At 45.1% G+C, this 24,011-nt stretch overlaps 1 protein-coding gene across 1 annotated transcript in view; it reads right to left on the reverse strand.

Annotated features, from left to right (window-relative positions):
* XDH (xanthine dehydrogenase) overlaps positions 1-24,011 on the reverse strand; it is a 55,577-nt gene that overhangs the window by 14,939 nt on the left and 16,627 nt on the right. The window contains exons 9-24 of the mRNA XM_006910364.1: positions 23,146-23,287; positions 21,175-21,267; positions 20,427-20,578; positions 19,092-19,185; positions 17,678-17,787; positions 15,409-15,593; positions 14,211-14,385; positions 12,646-12,729; positions 10,987-11,156; positions 8,782-8,905; positions 6,932-7,051; positions 6,151-6,247; positions 5,151-5,275; positions 4,262-4,395; positions 3,768-3,855; positions 2,478-2,564 (exon numbers count right to left, since the gene is read on the reverse strand). Of these exons, the coding sequence (XP_006910426.1) occupies positions 2,478-2,564; positions 3,768-3,855; positions 4,262-4,395; positions 5,151-5,275; positions 6,151-6,247; positions 6,932-7,051; positions 8,782-8,905; positions 10,987-11,156; positions 12,646-12,729; positions 14,211-14,385; positions 15,409-15,593; positions 17,678-17,787; positions 19,092-19,185; positions 20,427-20,578; positions 21,175-21,267; positions 23,146-23,287 (1,980 nt within the window). The remainder of the gene's footprint in view (positions 1-2,477; positions 2,565-3,767; positions 3,856-4,261; positions 4,396-5,150; positions 5,276-6,150; positions 6,248-6,931; positions 7,052-8,781; positions 8,906-10,986; positions 11,157-12,645; positions 12,730-14,210; positions 14,386-15,408; positions 15,594-17,677; positions 17,788-19,091; positions 19,186-20,426; positions 20,579-21,174; positions 21,268-23,145; positions 23,288-24,011) is intronic.

The following is a 24,011-nucleotide window of genomic DNA, read 5'->3' on the forward strand; positions in this document are numbered from 1 at the left end:
TATGAGTCTGTTTTTGATTAGTTTGTTCTTTTTGTTCCTTAGATTCTGCATATAAGTGAAATCATATGGTATTCATCTTTCTCTGTCTGACTTATTTCACTCAGTATAATAACCTCTAGGTCCATTCATGTCATTGCAAATGGTAGGATTTCATTTTTTTTAAATGGCTGAGTAATACTTTTGTATATATGAACTGTAATTTCTTTATCCAATTGTCTGTTGATGGGCACTCAGGTTGCTTCCATATCTTGCCTATTGTAAATTGTGCTGCCATGAATATTGGAGTGCATAGATCTTTACGAATTATTGTTTTGGTTTTCTTTGGATAAATACCCAAAAGTGCAATTGCTGGGTCAAAAGATATATCCATTTTTAATTTTTTGAGAAACCTCCATACTGTTTTCCATAGAGGCTATACCAATGTGCAATCCCACCAACAATGTATGAAGGTTCCCTTTTCTCCACATCCTCACCAATACTTGTTATTTTTTTTGATTTATTGATGATAGCCATTCTGACAGGTGTGAGGTGATATCTCATTGTGGTTTAATCTGCATTTCCCTGATGGTTAGCGACCTTGAGCATCCTTTCATATGTCTATTAGCCATCTGTATTTCTTCTTTTGAAGATTTTTTAAAATTACTTGTTGATAGTTTCTTTCCTCTCTCTTTTCTCCACTTTCTTTCTGAAACTTCTATCCTATGGATCTTTTAGATTGGTCCTCAATTTCTTCTGTATTTTCTCTCCTATTTTTCCATATTGTTTACTCTTTTTTGAGAGAGCTCCTCAAGTCTCTTTCAAACCTGCTTTCACAATTTTAATTCATTTTAGCTCATTTTTATTCTCCGACTGTTCCATTTTTTATAGCATACCGGTAGTTCTGTCTTTAAGGTGTAATGACTCATCTCTCTGATGTGACAAATGGTAGTTTTTATTTGCTTCATCTTGGTTTTAGCTTACTTCTGCATGTACAGTTTCTCTTTCCCCCAGGTTTATTGTGTCTTTGATTATTTCAGTCTTAGTCACCCTAGACGATTTTTGTAAGTCTCAGTTAATTCCCTTTTTGCTTTCCCTTAGCACTCTGTCAACTTGTACTTCTATTTCCTTTGGTCTTTTATTATCTGTCTCCCGTGCTGTACTGTGGATTTCTCGAGGGCAGAAACAATGTCATATTCTTCTTTATGCTGCCACCCTAGGCACTCAATAAATTTTTCCTGGATTGAATTTAAAAGCTTTTAAGATCTTTGGGGACAAGTACTATATCTTTTTCAACCTGATTCTCCCTACAGCACCAAGAAGCAAGTGTGATAAATGGTGAGAACACTAAAAATGTTTTCTTTTTTGAACAGTCTTTACACGAGATCTGAAGTGTGAACTTTCCTAATTGAACCAATTAGAGAACCCCTAGCAGTGGGGAACTTTTGCTTTTCCTGAAATGTTTGGCTTTTTTTTTTTTTTTACAAAAAGAAACTATGCCTGTGTAACTAGTACGGTTATAAAATTAAGATTTAAAAAACTTTCAAAGTAGTACCACCCAGGTAACTTTATTCATGTTCAAAATTGGCGAAAATATATGTTTATACAAGACTCATAAGAGAATATTCAAAGCAGTATTATCTATAAAAGGTGAAAACTGGAAACAACCAAAATGTCTATTAAGTGGTGAAAAGGAAAGAAAATATGGTCTATCTATACTGTGAAATATTATTTGTCAATAAAAGGAATTAAGGAATGATGCATGCAATAACATGAACGAACCTCAAAAACATTATTCTGAGATAAAAAGCCAGACGCAAAAGGCTACACAGTATATATGATTCTAGTTATATGCAAAGGAAAATCTACAAAGACTGAAAGGAGTTTAGTGGTTGTCTGGGCCTGGGGGATGAGAAGAAGGGTGACTGCCTATGGGCATAAGAGATCATTCGAAGGTGATGGGAATGTTCAAAAACTGGATCGTGATAATGGTTGCGTGACTTTAAATTTACTAAAAGTCATTAAATTATATAATTCAAATGGGTGAACTTTATGGTATATAAACTACTTTAATAAAATTGTTTTTTTTAAAAAAGTAACTCAACTCATTTAAAATTCAAACATCACAGAAATGTGTCATGTGGAAAATGACAGTGTGTGCCACCCCCAACCCATCAATCCCTGTTTGGTGTACATTCTTTCAGACTTTTTCAATGCATTTCATTATACACACACATGCAAATTAATATTGCATAGATCCACAATGTCACCATACTATATATAAACTTTTGTAACTAACTTTGCTTGCTTGTGAAAATATCTTGCATAAGATGGATGAGTTTCTAATCAGATACGTAGTATGATCATCTCCATGCTTTAGAGATTAACCAAGGCAGGGACCAATTAGGGAACTATCACAATAACGGGTAAGAGTGGAGGCTTGTACCTGCCCGTGGGAACCTCTCAGTCACACCAGCATGCAGGGAGTGAGTCCTACTTACACTCCGAGAGAGATCCACTGTGTTCCCCGCATTGCTGTAGTAATCCACCTCCAGAGCCACAATCTTCCCTGTCTTCATGAAGCCAACCTGATGAGAAAGACAGTGAGTTTTCAACAGTCCCCTTCCTCCATCTGTCTCTAACTCTCCCTCGCACTTACACTACCTGGAAGAAACAGAAAGAGCAAGACATCGCCATGAAATAAAAGATGAATTTAAGAGATCACCAGAACTAAATGGGTGAAGAAGAGTAGAACTAACATCCCCCCAGTGACGTACCCTTGGCTTACTGACCCGGGGCATACCTTCTCCCAACACTCCTCCTCCTTTCTACCTACTTTGGGCTTCTGGTTCTAGTAGAGGAAGTGAGGAAGTTGGTTATGATAGGGCCAAGAGGGAGGGCTGAGAAGAGGAACCAAGAAAGAGATTAGCGACTCCCCTCGCAGCTTTTGGCCAGCAAACAATAAATGTTACACTTTGCATGAGCTTGAATGGACCTTCACATCCCTGACCTTACGTAATCATCAAAAAAACCATTATAGGCCATTTCATTATGGGAGGGAACCGGGACCCCAAAAGACCATGTTACTTTCTTTGAGCCTATACGAATTTGGAAATAAGAGAAATACATTCACTTTTCTGGAAGTTTAATCACAAAGTCAGAAGTCAAACAGGAGATGTTTAAAGCCAGCTCATGGAGATACAAGGCTCTGAGGTTTACAGAAATAGACTGAGACCTGTCAATTTCTACTGGTGTGTAGGAAAACAGAAGGCATGGTCAGAACAGGAACTGGTCATCCACAGGAGCTCAGGAAAGGGTCTTACAGGGGAATTGAGCAATACCCAGCTGCATGGTCTGGCAGAGCAGATGCTTGCTTTAACAACATGTGCCTATCCGGGCCCTTGGAAGTTTTATTTCTCATCATGAACTACTAAGCAGCCATTCTGACTTGTACATCAGGCTGTGAACATGTTAACATTAGGCCAACCTACAGAATGGCTTTATCTCAAGTCTGCTGATAAATTATGCTTCTGAGCCTGTGTGGACAAAGACCAGATTTAGAACACAGCAAATTCAAAGAAGTCATGAACATCATCCTGTGACATTACTTGGGAGGTGGCCTGCCATCCTCCCCCAGCATCACCCCTCTAGGCTGCTGTTGGCCGATTTGAATTTCTCTCATTGATATTTCTTCTTTGAACTTCTATAGTCATGAAAAAAAGTCAGGCACATCCCAGGATCTCCTAATGAGATGGTACGCCCACCCTGGCACAGCCCCCAACATATGGAACCTTGTATCTGGCCAAGAAGGGATGTCTGCCACCAGTTATCAGCATGTCCTCATCACGATCCAGCATGCAGCGTACAGGGCGGCCGGTCCTGAGGGAGGTATCAGAGGGTGAGAAACTTGTCCAGCCCCATGAGTCCCATGGGTGAAAACGGCCGGGAAGCTTTTTTTTCCCCACCTGGCGCACTGAGCACACCTGTGCTGGGCTACTTTGCTGTCTAGGCACTGGGCTGGACAAGGTGGGACTATAGGATGTGAGGTGTGGCCTCGCCCTCAGGGCCCTCACAGTTAGGTAGTAGAGATAAGATATAGACACACGCATTAGAACAGAAAAAACTAAGCAACATTACCCTCGGCCCTATGCCCAAGAGTTCTAAAAACTGAAGCCTGTAAAAATGAAAAGCAAGGGGAATCGACCTCCCAAAGAGGGAAATCCAGAAAGGCTTTCTGGCAGAGGCAGCCTTATTCTCCTTCCGAGAGCCCGCTAGCAGGACTCACTTGTATGCAGCCATGGCCACCGCCGTGGACACCACGGTGGACCGGGTCTCCTTCCCTCCGAAACCTCCTCCTGTTCTTTTGACTCGGACCACAATCCGATTTTCTGGGACGCCCAACATGCTTGCAATGAAGCTCTGTGAACAAAAGGAAAAAATACTCCTTCTGAATGCACCTTTTGGACTTACTTCAGGTCTGACCCAGAGCCTACCTGATTGCACGGGCCTGATTACTGTTCTGAATTCTGATATTCCTACCTTCGGGAACCCCTCTCTCCTCCCAGTGCAGCCCTCGGCTAGTGGTGCTGGGGTCCAGCATTCTTCAGTCACCACAGACTGAATTCAGACACTTGTTTTTAACCAGTGGGGCGAGCAGCTGGTCACAGCATACTTTCAGAGCCAAAACTCATCCCATTTGGTCCAGAACTGGTGAGTCATGAGGATAGGACCAGAAATAAAAAATGATGGCAGCCACTGTCATCTTATAGGCAGTAGAGAAAGGGGGAATATAGGAGCTGCTGTAGATAATTGAGTGGTTGCCATGGCTATCACTCAATGCCTTCATTCTATGGATGAGGAGACTGATATGCTTTGATCAAGGCTACATAGCACTAGAATCATCATCTTACTAGGCTCTATCCAAGTATTAAAACTCATCTAATCATTACGACAACCCTACCAGGCCTTTTTTTATAGAAGAGAAAAATTACATAACAAGCTTATTGACACCAGCTTGTTGGTGACAGAGTCTGGCTCAAAAATCACTACCCTCAAAATCTCTTTCTGGACCAGCCTAGGTCTCCCCTTCCCATTTTCCATTCTACCACTCCCAGTGTGCCAGGAGCTTCCTGGTGACCTCCCCAGACCCCTGAACTGACTCACAGGACACCTACCTGCGTCTTCATCGTGTTCTGTGTGGACGCAATGAGCTCCATCTCACCTGCCTCGCCTTTCGGGACAGCAATGGTGCAGTGAGTCTCTAGGTAGAAGTGCTCTTGGCCACCAATGTGCAACTCACCTGGGGAAGCAACAATACTTCCCACAGTGAGCCTGTTGCTGCAGTGGGTGAGATTGCTTAAGGAGAGCGTGTACCCACTGAGTGCCCTGGACAGGAACCAGCTTCTCACAGGTAACCTCTAGGTTCTCTAACCGGGGTGGAAAAGGGCATCAAAGTCTTAGCCATCTGGGATATGAACCTCCCACCTCAACAAAGAGACCAGAACAACACTGAAATGTATCAGGCATGAAGCTCTCTTCACACTGTAGCCAGTGGAAATCAAAGATTTTCAAACGATTACTATGAATTTTTGGAAAAGGTAAAGAAAGAATTAACAGATGTGATCGAAAGCTAAAAATACCTCCCAGAACTGAAGCTATCAAGCCTGCTGGTGAGTGAGCTTACTAAGGGCTTAGTAATATACAACAGACAGTGTAGAAAACAATTCCAGTGATCAGAAGTCTGATCAGCAGCCTCCGCCTGGGACAAGGGCTATGGACCTGATTTCACAATGCAGAGGGTGAGGGAGAAGGGGTGGGGAGTGGGGAGCACTAGCTGAAGAAGGGGGAGGGCCAGGAGTCTGTGTGGTTAGAGGCCAGAGCCAAGGCTGCCACCTTCCACTGGTGGCCGTTTATCTTCCCTAGACAACCTTCCAAATCTGACACACTATAACCTGTCTGAAACCATCTAGGTATATCCAGCCTAGAGTCAGGGGAGTGGAGATGAAGATGACTGAGGTTTTGTCATCTTCATCTTATTACAAACATCAGAGGAACTTTTCTGTTAAGGAAATAATAGGAAATCACTTCTCTGCCCCAGGCCTCAAGGTGCAGCTCTTGAATTTTATTCATAAACCAGGGCGGGCCCACCCCCACTACTGCATGGTGCAGCTGTACCTGAAACAACATTATCTGCCTCTGAAAACCCCTTCTGGAGGTTTCCTTTCTCGATCTTCAGCTCAGGTCCATAAAAGGAGCTGTTTTTTATAGCATCCTGGGGATCAAAAAGAAGCTTCAGTGACTTCACTTTCAGAGGGAGGAAGGTGGTTTCTGACTGGGGGAAGAGAAGCTCCATAAACTGTTGCCTCTCTTCTCACATCAGCGTCTCTACAAACTTGTTATATAGACTTAAAGTAAGCTCACGTGTAGCCCAGAAAGTCATATTCCTGCATTTCCTCAGACTGAGGTGGACAACCTTGGCTCTTGAGGCAAAGCAAAGAATCCCTTAAAAATGCAACTGGAGCTGAAATTGGGAAGGAGGGACTCAGTATGGCCGTTAGTGCACCGAGTCTAGGATCACGTTGAGAAAGGTTTCATCAGACCACACAATCCCAGGGCTGGACGGTATTTTAAAATCTATCTAGTCAAATCCCACCTGCTGCTCAAATCTCCTCTAGAGCAGTGGTCCCCAACCTTTTTGGCACCAGGGATTGGTGCTCCTACGAGCATCTAATGCCTGATGATCTGAGATGGAGCTGAGGCAATGATGCTAGCACTGGGGAGTGGCTGCAAATATAGATGAAGCTTCCCTCGCTCACCCATCCACTGCTCACTTCCTGCTGTGTGGCCTTGTTCCTAACAGGACACGGACCAGTATCCTGCTTTAGCGGATTCTCATCAAAGTGCCTCCAGAGATAGGGAGTTCACCTCTCTCCACAGGCAGCCCATTCTCAATTACCTCAATGGTGATAATGGCTGGAAGTTCTTCATAGGTGATTTTCACCCCCTGAGCAGCTCTCTGTGCATGTTCCGGGGTGTCAGTGACCACGGCACCAATGATTTGCCCAACACAAGTCACCTAGAAGCAGAGCCAGACTGTTGAAGAACATCACTAAGCTCCTCATGAAGCCAATCATTTTGGATGGTTAAAAAAAAAAAAAAAAAAGACAAAGGCAGTCCAGGCCCCCACAATTTCCTGTTAAGACACATTTTAGGAATTCTCTGAGGCCTTTTCATTTCCTTAACCTCCTACATGGGCCTAGGTGCTTCTTCATAAGTGTTTAGAATCAGTAGAACCGGAATGGGACTAGTAGAGGACTAGTATCAGGATGTCAAACTTGCTTCATTGCAAGGGCCAATTCTGATCATTTAGTACTGGCAGCTAGTTGAGAAGCTGCCGAGGAAAGAATGTAGTGATTGATTAATGATGTCTGCCACGAGCAGCCAAATGGAACATGTGGCAGCATGAAGCGTATCTGTCAATTTGGATCTCCTCCAACACTCTTGTTCTTCATGGGAAGAGATGGAGACCCAGATGGCAAGATCACATTTGGCTTGTTACTAGACCAAGATTAAACCTTGGGCCCTGACTCCCAGTTGCATTTTCTTTCCTCCACTCCACTCTCTTTTATCTTGCTTCGCAGATGTATACCAAACACTTCTCAGAGACAGCAGTCTGTCTGTTCTTATACTCATCTCGATGCACAGAAGCGATAGTTTCCAAATGCTGATTCTTAGACTCGATGATCTATATACTAGTTTTTGTTAGATTTATAGAATAATGATTATTATTTTCATTTAATAATTCGGTTCTTATAAAAGCTTAATGGATCTCCTTTGGTGATCATTTTCTTCCAACATTCCCCCCTTCCCCACAATAAAAAGCAAAAAAAAAAATAGTTCAACTTATCATTTTGGAATATGAGGCTTCTGACGATAGAAACCAATACTTAGCATGCCTGTCTCTGATCGTTATTTCTTGAGGATCCAATTAAGTTATTGACTTAATTGGTTAGTGCAGTGGTTGTTGAACCTGGGTGAGTCTCACCAACCATAACGCTAGCAAAGCTCCCAGGGGCTCTTGCAGTGTGTAAAGCAATTTGTTTGTCTATCAGATGCTTTCCTCTGGAGTCATTGTGTCTCCTGCTGTACTTTTTCATTCTCTCCCACACTTTACATCAATAATAAGGTAAATTTGCCCTCTAGCAACACCGACCCACTTCTAATTTGCAACATTTGATCCGCACTGGAAGTATAAAGTGACTTTCTGAGAACTATCCTAGAAGTATACGGATTTTTGTAGCAGCTCTCTTAAATCTTTGGAAGTCTCTTCTGCAGCGGGAAAGAACTCCATATATAGTTGAAATCGATAGTGGAACATGCATGTAAGTGACTGATCAATATACACGTAGTGGTGGTATTGTGATTTCTATTCTGGTTAGCTTGTTTAATGTATTTTCATTTTCTTTTAACAAAGGAACCGAATACCGTATCCTTAAGAACCCGATTGTTAGTTCAGATACAATCACCAGCCTATTTTCAATGCCACTTAGGCATAAAGTCATCTTACTATATACAAATGGCAGCCATCAATTAAATAAACAAGTAAACATTAGGTTAAAATTAAAAATGCTACCAGGCATATTGTATCCCTTTTCTGATTGTCCTGAATACTGACCAACTGGATGAAGGTCACGATGTGTGCAAATGTACAGTCTTCTCAGAATTAGGGATTGGGAGAAATGAGCACAAATTAAAATTTAAATACTCGTTCCACTAACTCCATATTTTTAAAAGTTCAGGACATACCTTATCCTTCGCAAAGATCGTTTCATCATTAAAAAGTCCAGTTCTGTTACTCCCAGGAATATCATCAGCGGAGACAAAGCAAACAAACCCTGGCACCGTCTGAGCTTCCGAAATATCTATGGACCTGAAAGATAAGCAGTGTGAGGGGTCAGGCAGGAAGACTGAAGTGGAAGATCCATCAGCCAGCTGGATAATCCTGTCCTCATTTTGATGGTTTTCCCCCCACCTTAATTCCTCACTTTTTCTCTACCTTCTATTCTTTTCTTCTCTTCTCTTCTATTCTACTCTGTTCTATTCTAAAATGTTGGTTGAATGCTTACAATGTGAAGGTCACTGTGCTGAGTCCTGCTGGGGATATAAGATGAATAAGACAGACCCGCCCTCGTTGACCTAATACTATGCCCTGTTCTGGTGGCCAGGTACAAGGGAACCAAATCACAGTAAATGCTGGCTAAAACCCATATCACAGCTAATATCCATCCAGAGTCAGCATAGTAGTGCCAATCCAATAACCCTGAACATCATTACACAGCCAAATTTTTCTCTGCACATTCACAGAGCTATCTCAGAATGGCAGGGCTGAACCACTATAATAGTCTGAACCACGTACCACTCACTCTAGCCCATGCCTCCATGGAAGAATTGAGCAGAAGTACCTCAGAGAAAGATATAGAAAGTGCTCTGAGGTACCAACAAACCACCAAATTGGTAATCCTCACCAGAGCCGCAGAAAGTTATTCGTTATCCCCACTGTACATTCAGGGAAACTCAAGCTCAGGGAATTTAAATATCGTGTCTAAAAATTCACCCAGCCAGAGAGCAGCACAGCTGAGATTCGGACTGAGGTTAAGTTAAGGAGAATGCCAAAGTCTGGTCCGCTGCTTCTCTACCAGCCTCCCTCCCAAGTGCATGCAGCTGGGAAAGCCCTGAATGTTACAGTTTCTACAAAGTCCCCCCACGCACCCCACCCTCCCACACCCATTCAGACACTGCTCAGATGGAACAAACTTGTTCAAGTGTACACATTGTGGGTCATGGTGCTGTCGACATGGGCTCAAGACAAGGACAGAGGCAAATGAATATACCCTACAGCTGGCAACCCCGTCATCTTAAACATTTTTTTTTTTTCAGGGAACTGGAAGAATTTCACCATTCCTGTCGCCTTCCTCCAGGCTAGGAGCAGCCACAAAGAAAGACCAATGGCAAGGAAACCCAACCCTTAATCCACGCAGTGGCATGGCCTAGGGGAGGGTTTCTCTTAACGGTTCTACTCAGCAGGGAATGTGTCTGAGGCCCACCAGGATTTGAAGGCCACAGGCTCTGGCCTGAACACGCAGAGGCAGCACAGCCCAACTGCTAGTGCTGCCTGGCTTCAAACTACAGATCTGCCACTTACCAACTATACGACACAAGGCAAGTAACTTACGCTGTTTGTGCCTCAGTTTCCTCATCTGCAACGTGAGGATAACAATAGGACCTGCCTATAGGACTGTTGTGAGGAATAAATGAGCCAATATATTTAAAATGCTTTAAACCAGACTGTGGCAAGTATTAAGTGCCATATGAACATTAGGTATTATTATTATTATTGTCATCATCATCATTGTCGTAATTATTACCGTGGTGGCATTTTTGCTGTTCAGGCTGTCAAAATTCAATAAGCATGTATGAGTGATTATTCTCTGCTAGGTCCTTTGTGGACACTCTCAGCTGACCCTCACAGAAACATCCTATTACATATGGGGAAACTGAGAGGTTAAGCATGAGGCCTAAGTCACAGTTGCCAAGCCCTGGAGCAGGGATTCAATCTCAGGTCTGTCAGACTCAAAGGCCATGTTCTTCCCTTTAGGGCTGACTCGCGTTCTCCCGAAATTTTGCATTAAAGGTTAGCCCAATATCCACGGTGCAGATCTAACCTAGTCTTGTTAAAGGTCTTTCGGCAGCTCCCCATTGCTTTTCGGGCCAAGTGTAACCTCCCTGTTCAGCACTCCAAGGCTTTGCTGATCTGGCTGGCCCCTGCCTACCTCTGCAAGTCACCCCCTCATCCTGCCAGGCACCCCGAGCCCTAACTTCTCCTGCTCCTCTCCAGACTGTGGGTTTTAAGACGATCCCTGTCTTTCCTTCCAGACAAGGAGTGGGTGCATATCCAGTGCCTGGCAGAATGCTCCCAGCACCCTCCTCTCCTAGTGTATTTACTACACTCACTTGATCTTGGCGTGGGCCCGGGTGCTGGTGACCAGCCGGAGGGACAGTTCATTCTCATAACGAGGGATGTCGTCACAGTACACTGCCTCCCCAGAGGCCTGCATGGCTGCAGCCAGGTGAGGCAGGGGCCGGCCCACCACATCCTCCTCAGACTGACCCTTGGGCACCTCCTGGAACAACATGGTCACCAGTCAGGCTGAGCCGTGGAGGACACTGTTCTCCTAAGGCCCAGGGGAACCATGGAGAGTTTCAGGCCTGAGGGCAGAGCAAAGCTGAGGGGTGAGGGTAGAGAAGGCAGGAGGGAAACGGCCCAAGGAAACAGAAAAGCACAAGAAGTAATTGAGAAGGGTCGCCACAGTATCAGCGTGCACAGGAACAAAATAAATAAATAAAGAGGAAGCTAAATGTCCATTCGTTGGGGATTGGGTGAATAAATTACGCTATGCTCATATGTTAAAATGAATAGTACGCAACTGTTAACACGTACTTTTGGAGAATTTTAATTAGAAGGAAGGAAGCTTATATTAAGTGTAAAAACAGGATATTAAACATTGTGTGTGTATAAAATGATTTGAATTTAATAGGAATAAAAATATACATTCTAAATATAGTATATACATGTCCATATAGGCACGAAAACAGAAAGTAAACAAAATATGATCATTTTTCTTTTGGAGGTGAGATTTTGGGTGATTTTTATTTTCTTCTTTATACTTTTCTGTATTTTTCAAAGTGTTCTAACATGTATTTATTTTATAATAAAATTCTGTTCTATGTATTTTTCAAAGTAATAATAATAATGGACCATATTGATTGAATGTTTACTGTATGTCAGCAACTATCTAAGCTATTTACTTTTATTAACACATTTCATCCTCAGAACCATCCTATTCAAACCAGTGCCCTCACTATCCACCCTGTGGGAATAATTAACTTGCCCAAGAGGCACAGAGGAGGTCCAAGCTTCCACAGTCACGAAATCGCAGAGTTTGGATTCAAGTCTGGCAGTCAGGGCCAGAGTCTATGCATTGGACCACTACTTTCTAATGCAGGGCTTAACGAATTGTAGCCCATGGACCAAATGTGATGCTCTGCCTGTTTTTATCAATGAAGTTTTATTGGCGGACAACACATTCATTTATGTATTGCCTCTGGTTTCTTTTGTGCTACAATGACAGAGTTGGGTCATTGCAAAAGAGACTAGATGGCCCACAGAATCTAAAATGTTTATAGGAAAAGCTGACCCTTTACCTAGTCCCTCTCAAAAAGTTTCTATTGGTAGAAAGTTGTTTCTGTTTTGTTTTGTTATGTTTTGTTTTTTGTTTTGTTTTGTCTACATGCTCAAGAGAACTCCTGACTTTGCACATTAGTCACACAGAGGAGCTGGAAAAGACAAAATGGAAAAAAGATATTTTTTTCTTTAAGGAACAGGTGAAGACGAGAGTAATCCCAAGAGAGAAATTTAGGTGAATAAGGGTGGAGGAAATAGCTTAACTGACGTTAGTGAAATTCCCATTTTCTTCACTGGATACTTATACACAACAGTAAGGAGCTTTAAGAACCGACACACAATGTGAGTAGATCATTCACCAATGGTCAGCATCATCTGGTGTAGCCTGCAAGGGCCTCTGCTATTAGCCATGCACCATCTATACTCACTTGGTAAAGCTGGACGTTGGCTGGAGGGTCTTTCTGAAAGAGTAAGGTGGCGCTGGCAAAGGTGGGGTCCAGTTTACCACACTTCTGTGGAGGCAAATAACAGGAGATCATGACTATTTCTGTCATTGTTCCTGTCTTTGGTTGTCCCCAACTGGTAAAAGTAACAACTGTTGCCCTCATCTCCTCATTTTATACTCTTTCTAGCACTGGCCAGATCTATCTCGACATCTGAACATGGCTCCGAGAGCTCAGTGTTTAATCACAGCCTCGGCTTCAATCCCACCACCCCAGCCCTGCATAACGAATCATTCATCCTTCCTCGGCTTCCCTCCTTCCTGCACTCATGCATGCTGATCTCTCTGTTAGGAATATTCTCCTCCCCATAGACTTCCTGGAAGTTTTCCTTCTCCTCTTCAATTCTGTGGGAAATATTTAATAGCATAGGAAATGTTCACAGTATAATCTCAGTGGAATTAAAGGGGCATACAACTCTATATTCAGTATGACCCCAAATCGACTTAGGAAATGATATATCCAGATCGAAAGTTAGGAAGATGATAAATGTATCAATGGGTGGGAGGAAGGATAAACAGAAAAAGGGAGAGAGAGAAAGAGAGAGAGAGAGAGAGAGACAGAAACAGACAAATATAGGAAAAAGATCAGAGGAATAAGCAAAAATACAAGCAGTGGTTTTCTCTAGGATCTGAGAGTAGAATAATTTTATTTCTAGACAAATGTAGGAAAAAGATCAGAGGAATAAGCGAAAATACAAGCAGTGGTTCTCTAGGATCTGAGAGTAGAATAATTTTATTTCTTTTCTTTACACAATATTGTATTTTTAAGTTTTAAGTCCTCTTACTTTTATATTCAGAAAATAGTAAGAATTGTAAAAGTTTTTGAAAGAAGGATTTTGCTCTGCCGTCTCCACACCCATGAGGCCTTTTCTCCTTTCGCTCCCTCACACGCCATCTTTGCAGTTGTCACACTAGAGTGGCCCTAACTGATCATGTTTCTCCCACACGAGGCTGCCCACTATTGCCTAGTGCAATCTTACTGTATAAAAGGTGTAAAAATACATGCCTGGTGGTGAGCTGGTCTTGGGAGTTGGGCTCCCCCTTCGCCGGCACCCTCTCCTGAACGCACACCCTTGCAGTAACCACATTCCCCCTGGCTGTAGCAGCCCCACCTTACATTTTCATCACACTCTGTACCCCCATTCCAACTACAAAACCATGGCTGTATCAGCTATACTGCTGAAGGATCATCTCATCTACCTGCCCCCTTTCACAGATGTTATAGCTGAGACTTAGAGAGAGTCATGACTTATTCAAGTTCTCACGCAAGGTAATGACACAGCCAGGACAAGAATCCATGTCCCTGACTCTGAGCCCACTGCTCTGCCTCTCAGCCACTCAGCTGACCCCATCTCCCTGTGTTCCTGGCCCTTTGATGTCCAGAGGAGAGAAGCAAGTTTACCACCTGGTCCGCAGCAGTCTCTCACGCAGACCAAATCCCCAAACAAAAGTGCCGCAGAGGGTCTGTGCCTTGCCCAGGCCCACACTCACGTCTTCCAAGCCCTCCTTGCCCAGCTTCTGAAGCACCGTCAGGTAGAACTTGAAGAAGAAGCTGAGGGTGAGTGTGCGCCGGAATTCCACCATGCCGCCAGGGGCGTCGGGGGCCAGTTGCAGCTCCTCTGCCAAGCCTGCGCACACGTCCTGCAGCAGCTTCTCGTTCCAGAAGCTGCCAGAGAGCAGGCTGTAAGAGCACACTCCCATCCAGACCTCAGAATCATTTGTGCACAGCGTCATGCACAGGGCCTCCGGTCAGAATTTGGCTGAGATATTTATAGTTACGTGACTTTAGGCAAGTTACTAAACCTCCTTAAGCCTCAGTCTCCTTATCTTTAAAAACAGATCCAATTTTGAAAGACCACGAAAATAATATTTAAATCTATCGAGTCCTTACAATCACCAAAGTGCTTTATATGAAACATCATTTTTAATTTAAATTAAAAAGTATAGTAGAAAAAATTTTTATACTCATTTTACCACTGAGAAACTGAGGCATGGTTGACTTACATTACCCATCTGGTAAGTGTTGGAGCCAGGAATTGGAACCAAAAAGCCAAACTCCAAAATTAAGCTTTATCTACCTGTACGGTTATTGTAAGGGTTACATGGGATAGTGCCAGTGAAACACTGGGTGCAATTGCTGCCATATAATAGCCATAGTAATAGTATAGCAGTAATAATAGTAATACTATTATTACTAGTATTATTAATAGCATTATTACTATACTATTACTATTAGTAGAAATGGCAGTAATAGCAGCAGCAGCAACAATACTAGTAGTAGAAATACTAACAGTGGCAGATGCAGTACTACTAGTAGTAGGAACAGCAGTAGTAGTAGTAGTAGTAGCAGCAGCAGCAGCAGTGGTAGTAATAATAATAGCAAAAGCGCCAGTAATACTTGTAGTAGTAGAAGCAGCAGCAGTAGTAGCAATAGTAATAATAGTTGAAGTTGTATAATAGTGGTCACAGCAGTAGTCATAGTAGCAGCAATAGTAGCAATGGTAATGATATAGCAGCAGCCATACTATGAGTCATAATACTACTAGTAGCAGCAGCAGCAGCAGCAGCAGTAGTAGTAGTAGTAGTAGTAGTAGCCATGGTGATAGCAGTAGTTATAGTAGCAGTAGCAGCAGCAGTGACGTGGTAGTTGTAGCAGCAGAAGCAGTTTTATTTTGCTGTTAGCTCTTACTTTGACAGCTGCTTCCGAGTGGTCTTGATGGCTGAGATGGTTCTGTCGGCCATTCCGCCATAGCAAAGGGCCAGCTCCTTTACTTGTGTGGTTCCTGGCTGGAATAGGACTCTCATGCCACTGGTCACCTTGGCTATGTCATCTTCTCTCCGAGAGGCCTGCTTAAATGCTGAGAAAAACTCACCCTGAAAAAGAACAGAAAGGTACCTGTTTCCCACCTTGTTTTGCAAGGACTACAGATGATTAGCCTGAATCACAGGGAAAGGAGGGGAGGAGAGGTCATCATACCATCACACATCAGCCAGGAGCTGGTGGTGGGTATCAAAGACCAAGGCATAACATAGCAGGAGAAGTTCTAGATAACATTCCCAGAAGCTGGGAGGGTCAGGATTTCTCTCTATTACTCAGAAAAACTGAAAGTCCAGGGCAAAGGAGAATGGGGTGCTCTCAACCAGCAAACAGCTGGCAGGAGAAAGGGTGCTTTCACAAAGTCTTCTCAGAAATCCCTCAGCCCCACCCGCCTCCCCATCCTGGTGCCCAGGAACAGAGCCCACCCCGCCTCTCAGAGGCTGTGGCCTGGCTGCCTCTCAGGTGGATTCAGTGAGATGCCAAAGGGTGCTCGAAACACACCTTCAGCTCACAGCCTGGCAGACCAGGGTGCTGTCTGTGGTTAGAAATCTTGCTTCCTGACAGAAAGAATGGCACTGTGAGACAATAGCTGCCTTTGTGCTTTGACCATACGGCCCCAGACTACATTTGGGGATAGAAGGAGAGCATGAGTTGTTTTCCAGGTGACTTTAAGCCCTTTCTGCTTGAGCTTTGGACTTACCCTGGTGCCACAAATTCTGATTCACACCAAAGGAAGGGGGTTTCAGGAAAGGTTTATTGGAGAAAGCATAATAAGGCCCCCTCCTGAGGTCCAAAATAGCCACAGGCTTTTGTGTGAAGAAGCCATAGAGACCCCCTCCTCGTGAGAAAGCTGGTTCAGATTCCTGAGTGTCAGACATGGCTCTGGAACAATGAACCCAGAGTTTAAACTTGGTTCTGAAAGAGAGGGTCGGCTGCTCCCTTCCAGGACTGTGCCAGTCCACAGCAAGATTTTCACTGGGCTCCATGAAATGTCAGCATCAGGTCGTCAACCGTCTTTTCTTGAAAAATGCTTCCTAACTGGGTATTGAAATTTCCCTTCTTTAATGAAACATTTTTTTGCTAAATGGCCCTGCCTGGAAAAATAAAAACTGGGTAGTACTATGCCTATTTCTTCCTTCTTTTCCAACCTCATAATTAAAATTCTTTTTTTTTTTTACTAATTTGTAAAATAAAAAACTCTGGGAATCACAGCTCAAAATGGTCTATACAGACAAGCTAGAAAATCATTAAGAAACCACCTATGGGATGTAACTGCTCTAGTTTAATTAGCATTCTCATTAAGGAGGTCAAAATTATCGAGGGCAAAACATGCCTTGTAAGACTCACTCAAGTACTAGCTATTGCAAATCCTTATTATGCTCCTTGATAACTAATTCCTCAGCCTCTCACAAAGCACTTTTCTAAAAAGCCCATCATGGAACATGTAGCCACTGAGAGAGGGGAGAACCATGCCAGGCGAAGCCACCACAGGCCTCAAGGAACAAGGGCAAGGCAGCCAGAGGCACCCAGACCCTCCCCGAACAAGCCAGAAAACCTGCTCGTGAAGCAGAAATCTTCATCTGTGCCAACCCAAAGCAAGGTGCATAAATGCCTTGTTAAGCCCAAAGTCAGCATATGAGGATCTTACTTACAGGCAGCTTCTCCACTTAGCACGCAAACCCCCACACTTGACCATATGAAACCGAGTCTCCTCTGACCTGGGCTGGACCTGACCTGCTCAACAAGCTGGATGTAGTCTTAAAACCACATTGCCAGCTACCAGGTGGTGATCTCCACTGGCTCCCAGACGTCTGCCAGGAACACTGTGAATTACTTCTTTTCAGTTCTCACAATAACCTGCCCTATAGGTAACATCATGCCCATTTTACAGATGAGGACATTCTCAGAAAGGTGAAATGACTCACTCAGGATCACACATGCAGCTTATCTGGCCTCACTGTCCATGCCCTGTGCCCCATACCCTGAAACTTCTCATTGTCCAGAGAAGAACATGGTTGGTCAAAGGCAAAAGTTCAGAGACAAGAATTTCAACGTAGAAGTTAAGAGATGCTAGGGTTTGTCCTGAGGGCAGCTCTGGTCTCCTGGCGGGAGCAGGAGTGACTCAGGGGCAGCATCTCACCTCCCTGCTGTAGGGGATCTCGATGGAAAGCAGTATCTCCTCCGGACCTAGCAGGGTCTTTCTGTAGCCGGGGAAGAAGGTGTGATCCATCCGAACTGTTCTCCTGGTGCCTGTACAGGGGCAAGGTGAAGAAGGACCAATGCGAGAGAGCACGGGGCAAGCCACGGATGGGCTTCTCCATCCTGGTCTCTGATGACTACAGGCAGTGGGAGCGGATAGCACACTGGAGCCAGGGTTTTCCGTCTGAAATTCTTAAGCAACGGTATGTGGTGAATGTTTACTGTTTACCAATCAGTTCTTTGAGTGGGGTTTTTGGAGCCCTGACTTGCTGGTTTATGTGATATAAATCCTCCCGCCATAGCCAATTTCAAGCTACCAGAGTGACATCACTAAGTGTGAAGTTGGAAAGAGGGTAAAAAGTTGACACGGCAGGTCTGCTATCCTCTGAAAGGCCTGTTTACAAGGCTGGTCATTGGCTGTCTTCTGGGAACTTGGCTCTTAGAAGGGTTCACATCATTCCCTGATAAGAATGGTTCACTGTGCCTGAACTGTGTGTACAAACAGCATGGTTTATGCAGAACACTTGCTTTCCTTCTTGGCATCTGAACTTTGGTACATGCTAGACAGCTATGTGAACAGCCCCCAATAAAAGCTGAGTCTCTAAGGATCCTCTCTGGTAGACTGAACTTCCTATGTATGGTCGAGTCAACCTGTTGCTGGGAGAATTAAGCATATCCTGTGTGACTCCACTGGGAGAAGACTCTGGAAGCTTGTGCCTCCCTCTGGACTTCACTCCATGTGCCTTTTCCCTTTGCTGATTTTGCTTTGAATATTCCAACATAAGTCTTAGCCTTGAGTATGACTATATGCTGAGTCCTGCGAGTTCTTCTGGCAAGTCATCAAACCCGGGGGAGGTGTTGGTGGAAGATGCCCAGTAGCACATCGTTATAAAGCATTTCTGCTCTACGGACACAGTGGATGGAAGTAATCTCAAGAACATAGACAACAGCAAAATGAAGTCAAATAATTAGGAAGTGGTGACTTTGAGAGTTTATTATCTTTGTTTTTAATCTTGCTGTAAGTTTATATAATTTAATTTTTAATAATGGCCATGTTCAACAAATGCTTACAGGCTCCCCAAAAATCCAGCAATCAGCTGTGTTGAGCTGGTACATTCTGGTTCCACTAGGTAAGGCATCTGATAACAGAGCTGGTTGTGAATTCTTAATAAAGAGGTGACCCAGCTCTCCTGGCCCTTACCCTGGGCGTATCCCCCTTATAGCTTCCAGGAATCCAAACCTTATGACAGCTGGGTCATTGAACTATGGATTCTGTTTCTCCAGAAAGTGACCTATCTCGTGAGCCTTTTCTCCCCCAAGGTCCTCTTTCCTGACCTTTATGTAAGGCAACTCACCTCTGGACACGATGGTCAGCTTCGCCCCGCTGGCCATGAACACCGGGTTGAGGTCGGAGATGGGGCTGGCGGTGATGATGTTGCCTCCAATGGACTAGGGCGAGCAGAGAGTGTGCATGAGAGCCCACCCAGGAAATCCTTGCTAACCCAGCTGGCTCCCAAACACAGGGCAGGAGGGCGACACCTGCCGAAGGGAGACCTGAGGACCTCCAGCCCCGGTAGATGCAAGACCGGCACAGTGAGAACTCCGGCCTTCAGAACGATGTGCAAAACTCGAGATCCAAATGCTTGGGGTCGGGTTCCAGCTCTGAAATTTACCAGTCATAAACTGGCATCGGCCCCTCTAAATTTGTTTGATTAATCTCACTCAACCTTTCTCTGAAAGGGTTAAGGTGGTTTATCACAGGGGCCACATAGAGTTCGTAAACAGAAATAGAAGATAAAGATCAAGGAAAAAGAGGAGGAAGCTTCAAGAATGGACAATTTGCTCTAACTGCATCTGAGCTTCCTGGCAACTTGGTAAGGAGAACCAGACACAGGGCTCTCATTATTAGAAAGAAGGAAGAAAATTGGTTGCACACTGAGAACAAGTTCTTCCTGGAAGTAGACTCCTGCCACGCTGGGAACTCAGCAGAGATTCTTGAGTTTATATCTCCTAATTTATAATGGAAAGTGGCAGGTGCTTGAGGTAGGGTACAGAGAATGGGGGGAGGCTGTTTTGCTCTATTTTGTTTTAACTTAAAAAACAGTAAAGTAAGTACAAGAGAAGGGATACTTTCCTCCCAATACCATCAACTATTGTAAGCCTCAAATGGCACAAGGTGTGTGATCGCTACCTGAAAACTGGGAATTAGGGACTAGTCTGAAGGCCAATTGTGACAGTTAACAGGTAGACCCCTCCCTCCTCTCAGGGGGATCTACCTCTGGTTCTCCCCCAACTCCGAAAGGCAGTCTCCCTCCCTATTTTGGCTTCTCCCTAACTTATCTCTATCCACCTGCTGAGAGCCTTGGCCAAGTTCAGGAAGAGAGGGGCAGGAGGCTCCATCTCTTCAACCTCGGGGGTGGGGAAGACTGTCACAGAGCAAGTATTTCTTGCTGTGGCCTGCAGACCACCTTCATCAGAAGCATCTGCAGGGCTCCATCCAGCCCTATTTTTGAGCCAGAATTTCTGAGGGCAAGGCCCAGGAATCTGCATTTTAACAAACACCCGCAGGCGTTCCTAAGCACTAAGGTTTGAGGACCACGGGGTCTGCAGAAGAGACCAGGCCAGCCCCCCTGCCTTGGGATGAAAGGCCTGAGCCCCAGGGCCTTGCAGGCCCCTGAACAGGCACTCACCGCCACAGACTTGACCTGCTTCCCGGCAAACCAGCGCAGCTGCTCCAGCACACCTCTGAACACCTCCGTTTTGTGGGCAGGAAGCTCAGCAACGGCATCTTGCAGGGTCTTTTCCACAGAGTTCAGGGGGCAGGCAGCTCCAAAGGAGATCCCTGGGAACATGAGTTCAGAATAACAGGCATCGCTCTCACAGCTCAGAAAACAGTCTTCTACACAGCTCCTACGATGCTTTACAGCAACCTGAGTGAGGCTGAACCAGGCCTCACATCCTTATATGGATGAAGAAAGTAAGGCCCAGAGAGGTTAAGTGACTTGCCAATACCACACAGCTAATAAAAGAGCCAGGACTCAACCGCAGGCCTCTTCTCCTACACCCAGAGTGCTCTTTCCTCTAAACCAGTGAGTGGGTCTCAGCTCAATAAAATCAGATCTCTGAAGATGAAGTCCTGGCACTTTTTTTTTTTTTAAAGTACCCAAGCACTCCCCGCACCTGACCTCTACCCCCAAAAGCAATTCTACTGTGCAGCCAGGATTGACAATGACTATTAAAAATCTCACAGCTCTCGCCCACGGGCACCCTACTATAAATGCTCCATGGAGGAAGGCAATGTAGAGGGCCCCTTCCCCCATACAAGGCAAGCAGGTGGCAGCAAGAGCCAAAGAGGCTGTCCTGGCACCTGCCAGCCCCCCAGGGGACCCATCCCCAGATTCCCAGGCCCTTCGTGGGCTCAGGCGAACCTCCCCTTACCTTCCGGCCCACGTTCCACTGAATTCAGCTCGGGGATCCAGGCTGGGCAGACGATCACAGGAAACAGCCTGTTCTTAAACTTCATCTCAATGCCTTGAGAGAAACAGAAAGATCCGAAGTGAGAGGCCCGTTGTTCTCTCTCCAGGGCAGGCTTCAGCGCTTCTTTCCATCTCCACGAACAGGGTGTATGACATATTCACAACCATGACATGTTCTGTAGGTGTCTTGGGACTAGGAGGTGCAGTGCACAAAATGTGGGATTAAGTGTGGCCTTCCACACTGTCGGCTCAAAAGCTGGTGTGTGTGTGTGTGTGTGTGTGTGTGTGTGTGTGTGTAACAACAATATTAGAAAACACAGGACATTTAAATATGTCAGTAACCCTCCTAAACACTTTACATATTTAACTCATTTAATCCTCACGATAGCCCTATGAGACACTGTGGTATTTTTCTGTTTATAGATGAAGAAACTGAGGCACATGGAGATTAAGTCTCTTGCCCAAATTACACAGCTAAAAATAGGCACATTTTAGTACTTAAACTATTATTAGAGTCGGGGTATAATAGTAATAATAACACAGAAGTTTAACATTCAGGCAAGAAGGAAAATTGAGAGAGAAAACTTCAAATCTGGTCATTGAGGTAGAAAGCTCTGTGAACAGACCTGCTCGCTCCTCAGAACCAGTTACACAACACCTCTCCCAGCCCCACCCACAGGGTGAGAGATGGAAAAGGCTGAGAGCGAAATGACTGTGCATCATCTCACATGCCGTTTAGGGTTCCTGAAGGGTAGCGCAGGCACCGAGGGTCTGCCATTCTAAATATCGGCTCCCAGGACAAAGAACACACACGGAGGCGGTAAGTTTCCATCTTCATAAGGGCCCCTTTACACCCAGCTTCCCACAACACCCTGTCCTGGCTATGAGTGGTCACACTGTAGGGTGGGTGTTTAAAGGAGGAGAGGGTGGAGCAGATGGAGTGGTATTAAGAAATTATTTCTAAGTTGGAGCTTATAAAATCTTTGTAAATTCTGGATCGGGATATTATATAACCTATAACAAGGAACACGTCATATGTCAAAGGATCTCAAATATTCTTCGAGCCAGTCATTCTCCACTTTAACTCGTTAACCCTGGATACTTGGACCATGGCTGCATGGTCCAAGAACCAGAACTAGGAGTCTTCCACAGGCTGGACTTGGCTGCTGAAAAGCATGTGAAGTCCCCCCAAAACAGAGATCTTCTACCAGAGGTAGACCTCGGCAGTACCATGATCTTTTCCTTCAGTCCTCGCTGGGCTTGAGACCCACCAAAGTAGAAACTGGCCAAGCCCGGTTTAGAAATGGATAGCGGGCCCCTCTGCCACCTCCTGTCTCTTCAAACATCAGGACCAGAGCTGCAGAACTCCAGTCTCCCTTACCTATTTGCATAAGAATACGCACATCCCAGGTGGTAGGGCAGGTGGCCATGGTCATAGGCAACACAAAAAATCACACTTAGACATCTCCTCTCCTTTGCCTTATCACCACAACCCCGCCCCCCGGAAGAGAGTGACATTTATGGAACCTCTAGCATCTGTCGGGCACCGGCCTGGACTCTGTATTCATTGCTCCCTCCTTACTTAGCCTTGGAGATCTGCAAGGGAAGGACCTGTGTCCACTGATCTTGCCATCCCAGCCCCTCCTGGCGTACCTGGCACAGAGCCGGCACTCTGCAAATGCTTACGAAGAACAGTCAGCAAGGATCCCAGTTAATACCCAGACTACCCTCGGAGGAGGAGTAATCGACCCCATAGATGAAATGGGAAAATGAGGGCAGAGGACGAGAAGTCATTTTTCTGAAGGCACACAGCCAACGAGGGGTGGAACCAGGTCTGCATGACTCCAGAGCCGGGAGTTTTGCAGGAATTCAAGTGTCCAGGGTCCCTCAGGGAGTCCCCGGGTCCACAGGCAGGGTCACCCCAGGCCCTTACCGATCTCTGTGTTCCCCACCACAAGCTTGGCCTCCGGGTGCTGCACTTTGAGGTCCAGCAGCTCCTTCAGGGTGGGGACTTGGATCCAGGTCACGCGCTCCCCTTCAAAACGCAGCTGCCTCTGAGGAGCATCTTTCAGCCTCTGGAAAATGCAGTTTTCTTACTATGCTGTCTCCTTCTCCCCACTGCCACTCCCACTGCCCTTGCTTTAAGTCCACAATGGGATCAACCCTTCTATCGACCTGTTTAATACTGAATTCAGAATGAAAATACATGTCGAGGAGAAGCGAGGATAACTACTATGTCCTGAGGCAGGAACGAGGCTGCAGCTCTTACATACTTATCTCAGGAGTCTTTAGAAGACCTTGCTGAAAGAGGCATTGGGAGCGCCATCTTTAACAGGTGCAGGAGGAACCTGAGGATCAGGGAAGTCACGGGGCCTGCCAAAGGTCACTCACTACGAAGCGCCCTGAACCGTCCTCCACTGTCCCCGGGAGGTGCAGAGGAGAAGATGTGGGTGGGGGTCTAGGTGTCAGAAGGGAATACAATAGAGAGCTGGTCCTAGGGCATGAGGGGTGATGTTGGACTGGGAGAGAAAATCCCCAAATCGAACTGACAGTTTTCTCAAGGTTGCACCATCTAGAGAAAGACATTCCAGCAGCCTGCTACAGAGCCCTTCTCTCTGACCCCTTGAACTCATCGGGCAGTCTTCACGGGCTCTACACCCCAGAGAACTCTGCACTTGAAAATCTCTGAGAGTGACTTGCTTCTTTCCTCACCATAAATGTCGAAGTGGAGGAACAGAATCGTCAGCGTGAGAAGGTGGGCGCAAGAAGTGTCCTTAATACAGAGCTGCAGGCCGCGGG

Source organism: Pteropus alecto, unplaced genomic scaffold (genome assembly GCF_000325575.1).
Source record: "Pteropus alecto unplaced genomic scaffold, ASM32557v1 scaffold61, whole genome shotgun sequence".
Lineage (NCBI taxonomy): Eukaryota > Metazoa > Chordata > Mammalia > Chiroptera > Pteropodidae > Pteropus > Pteropus alecto.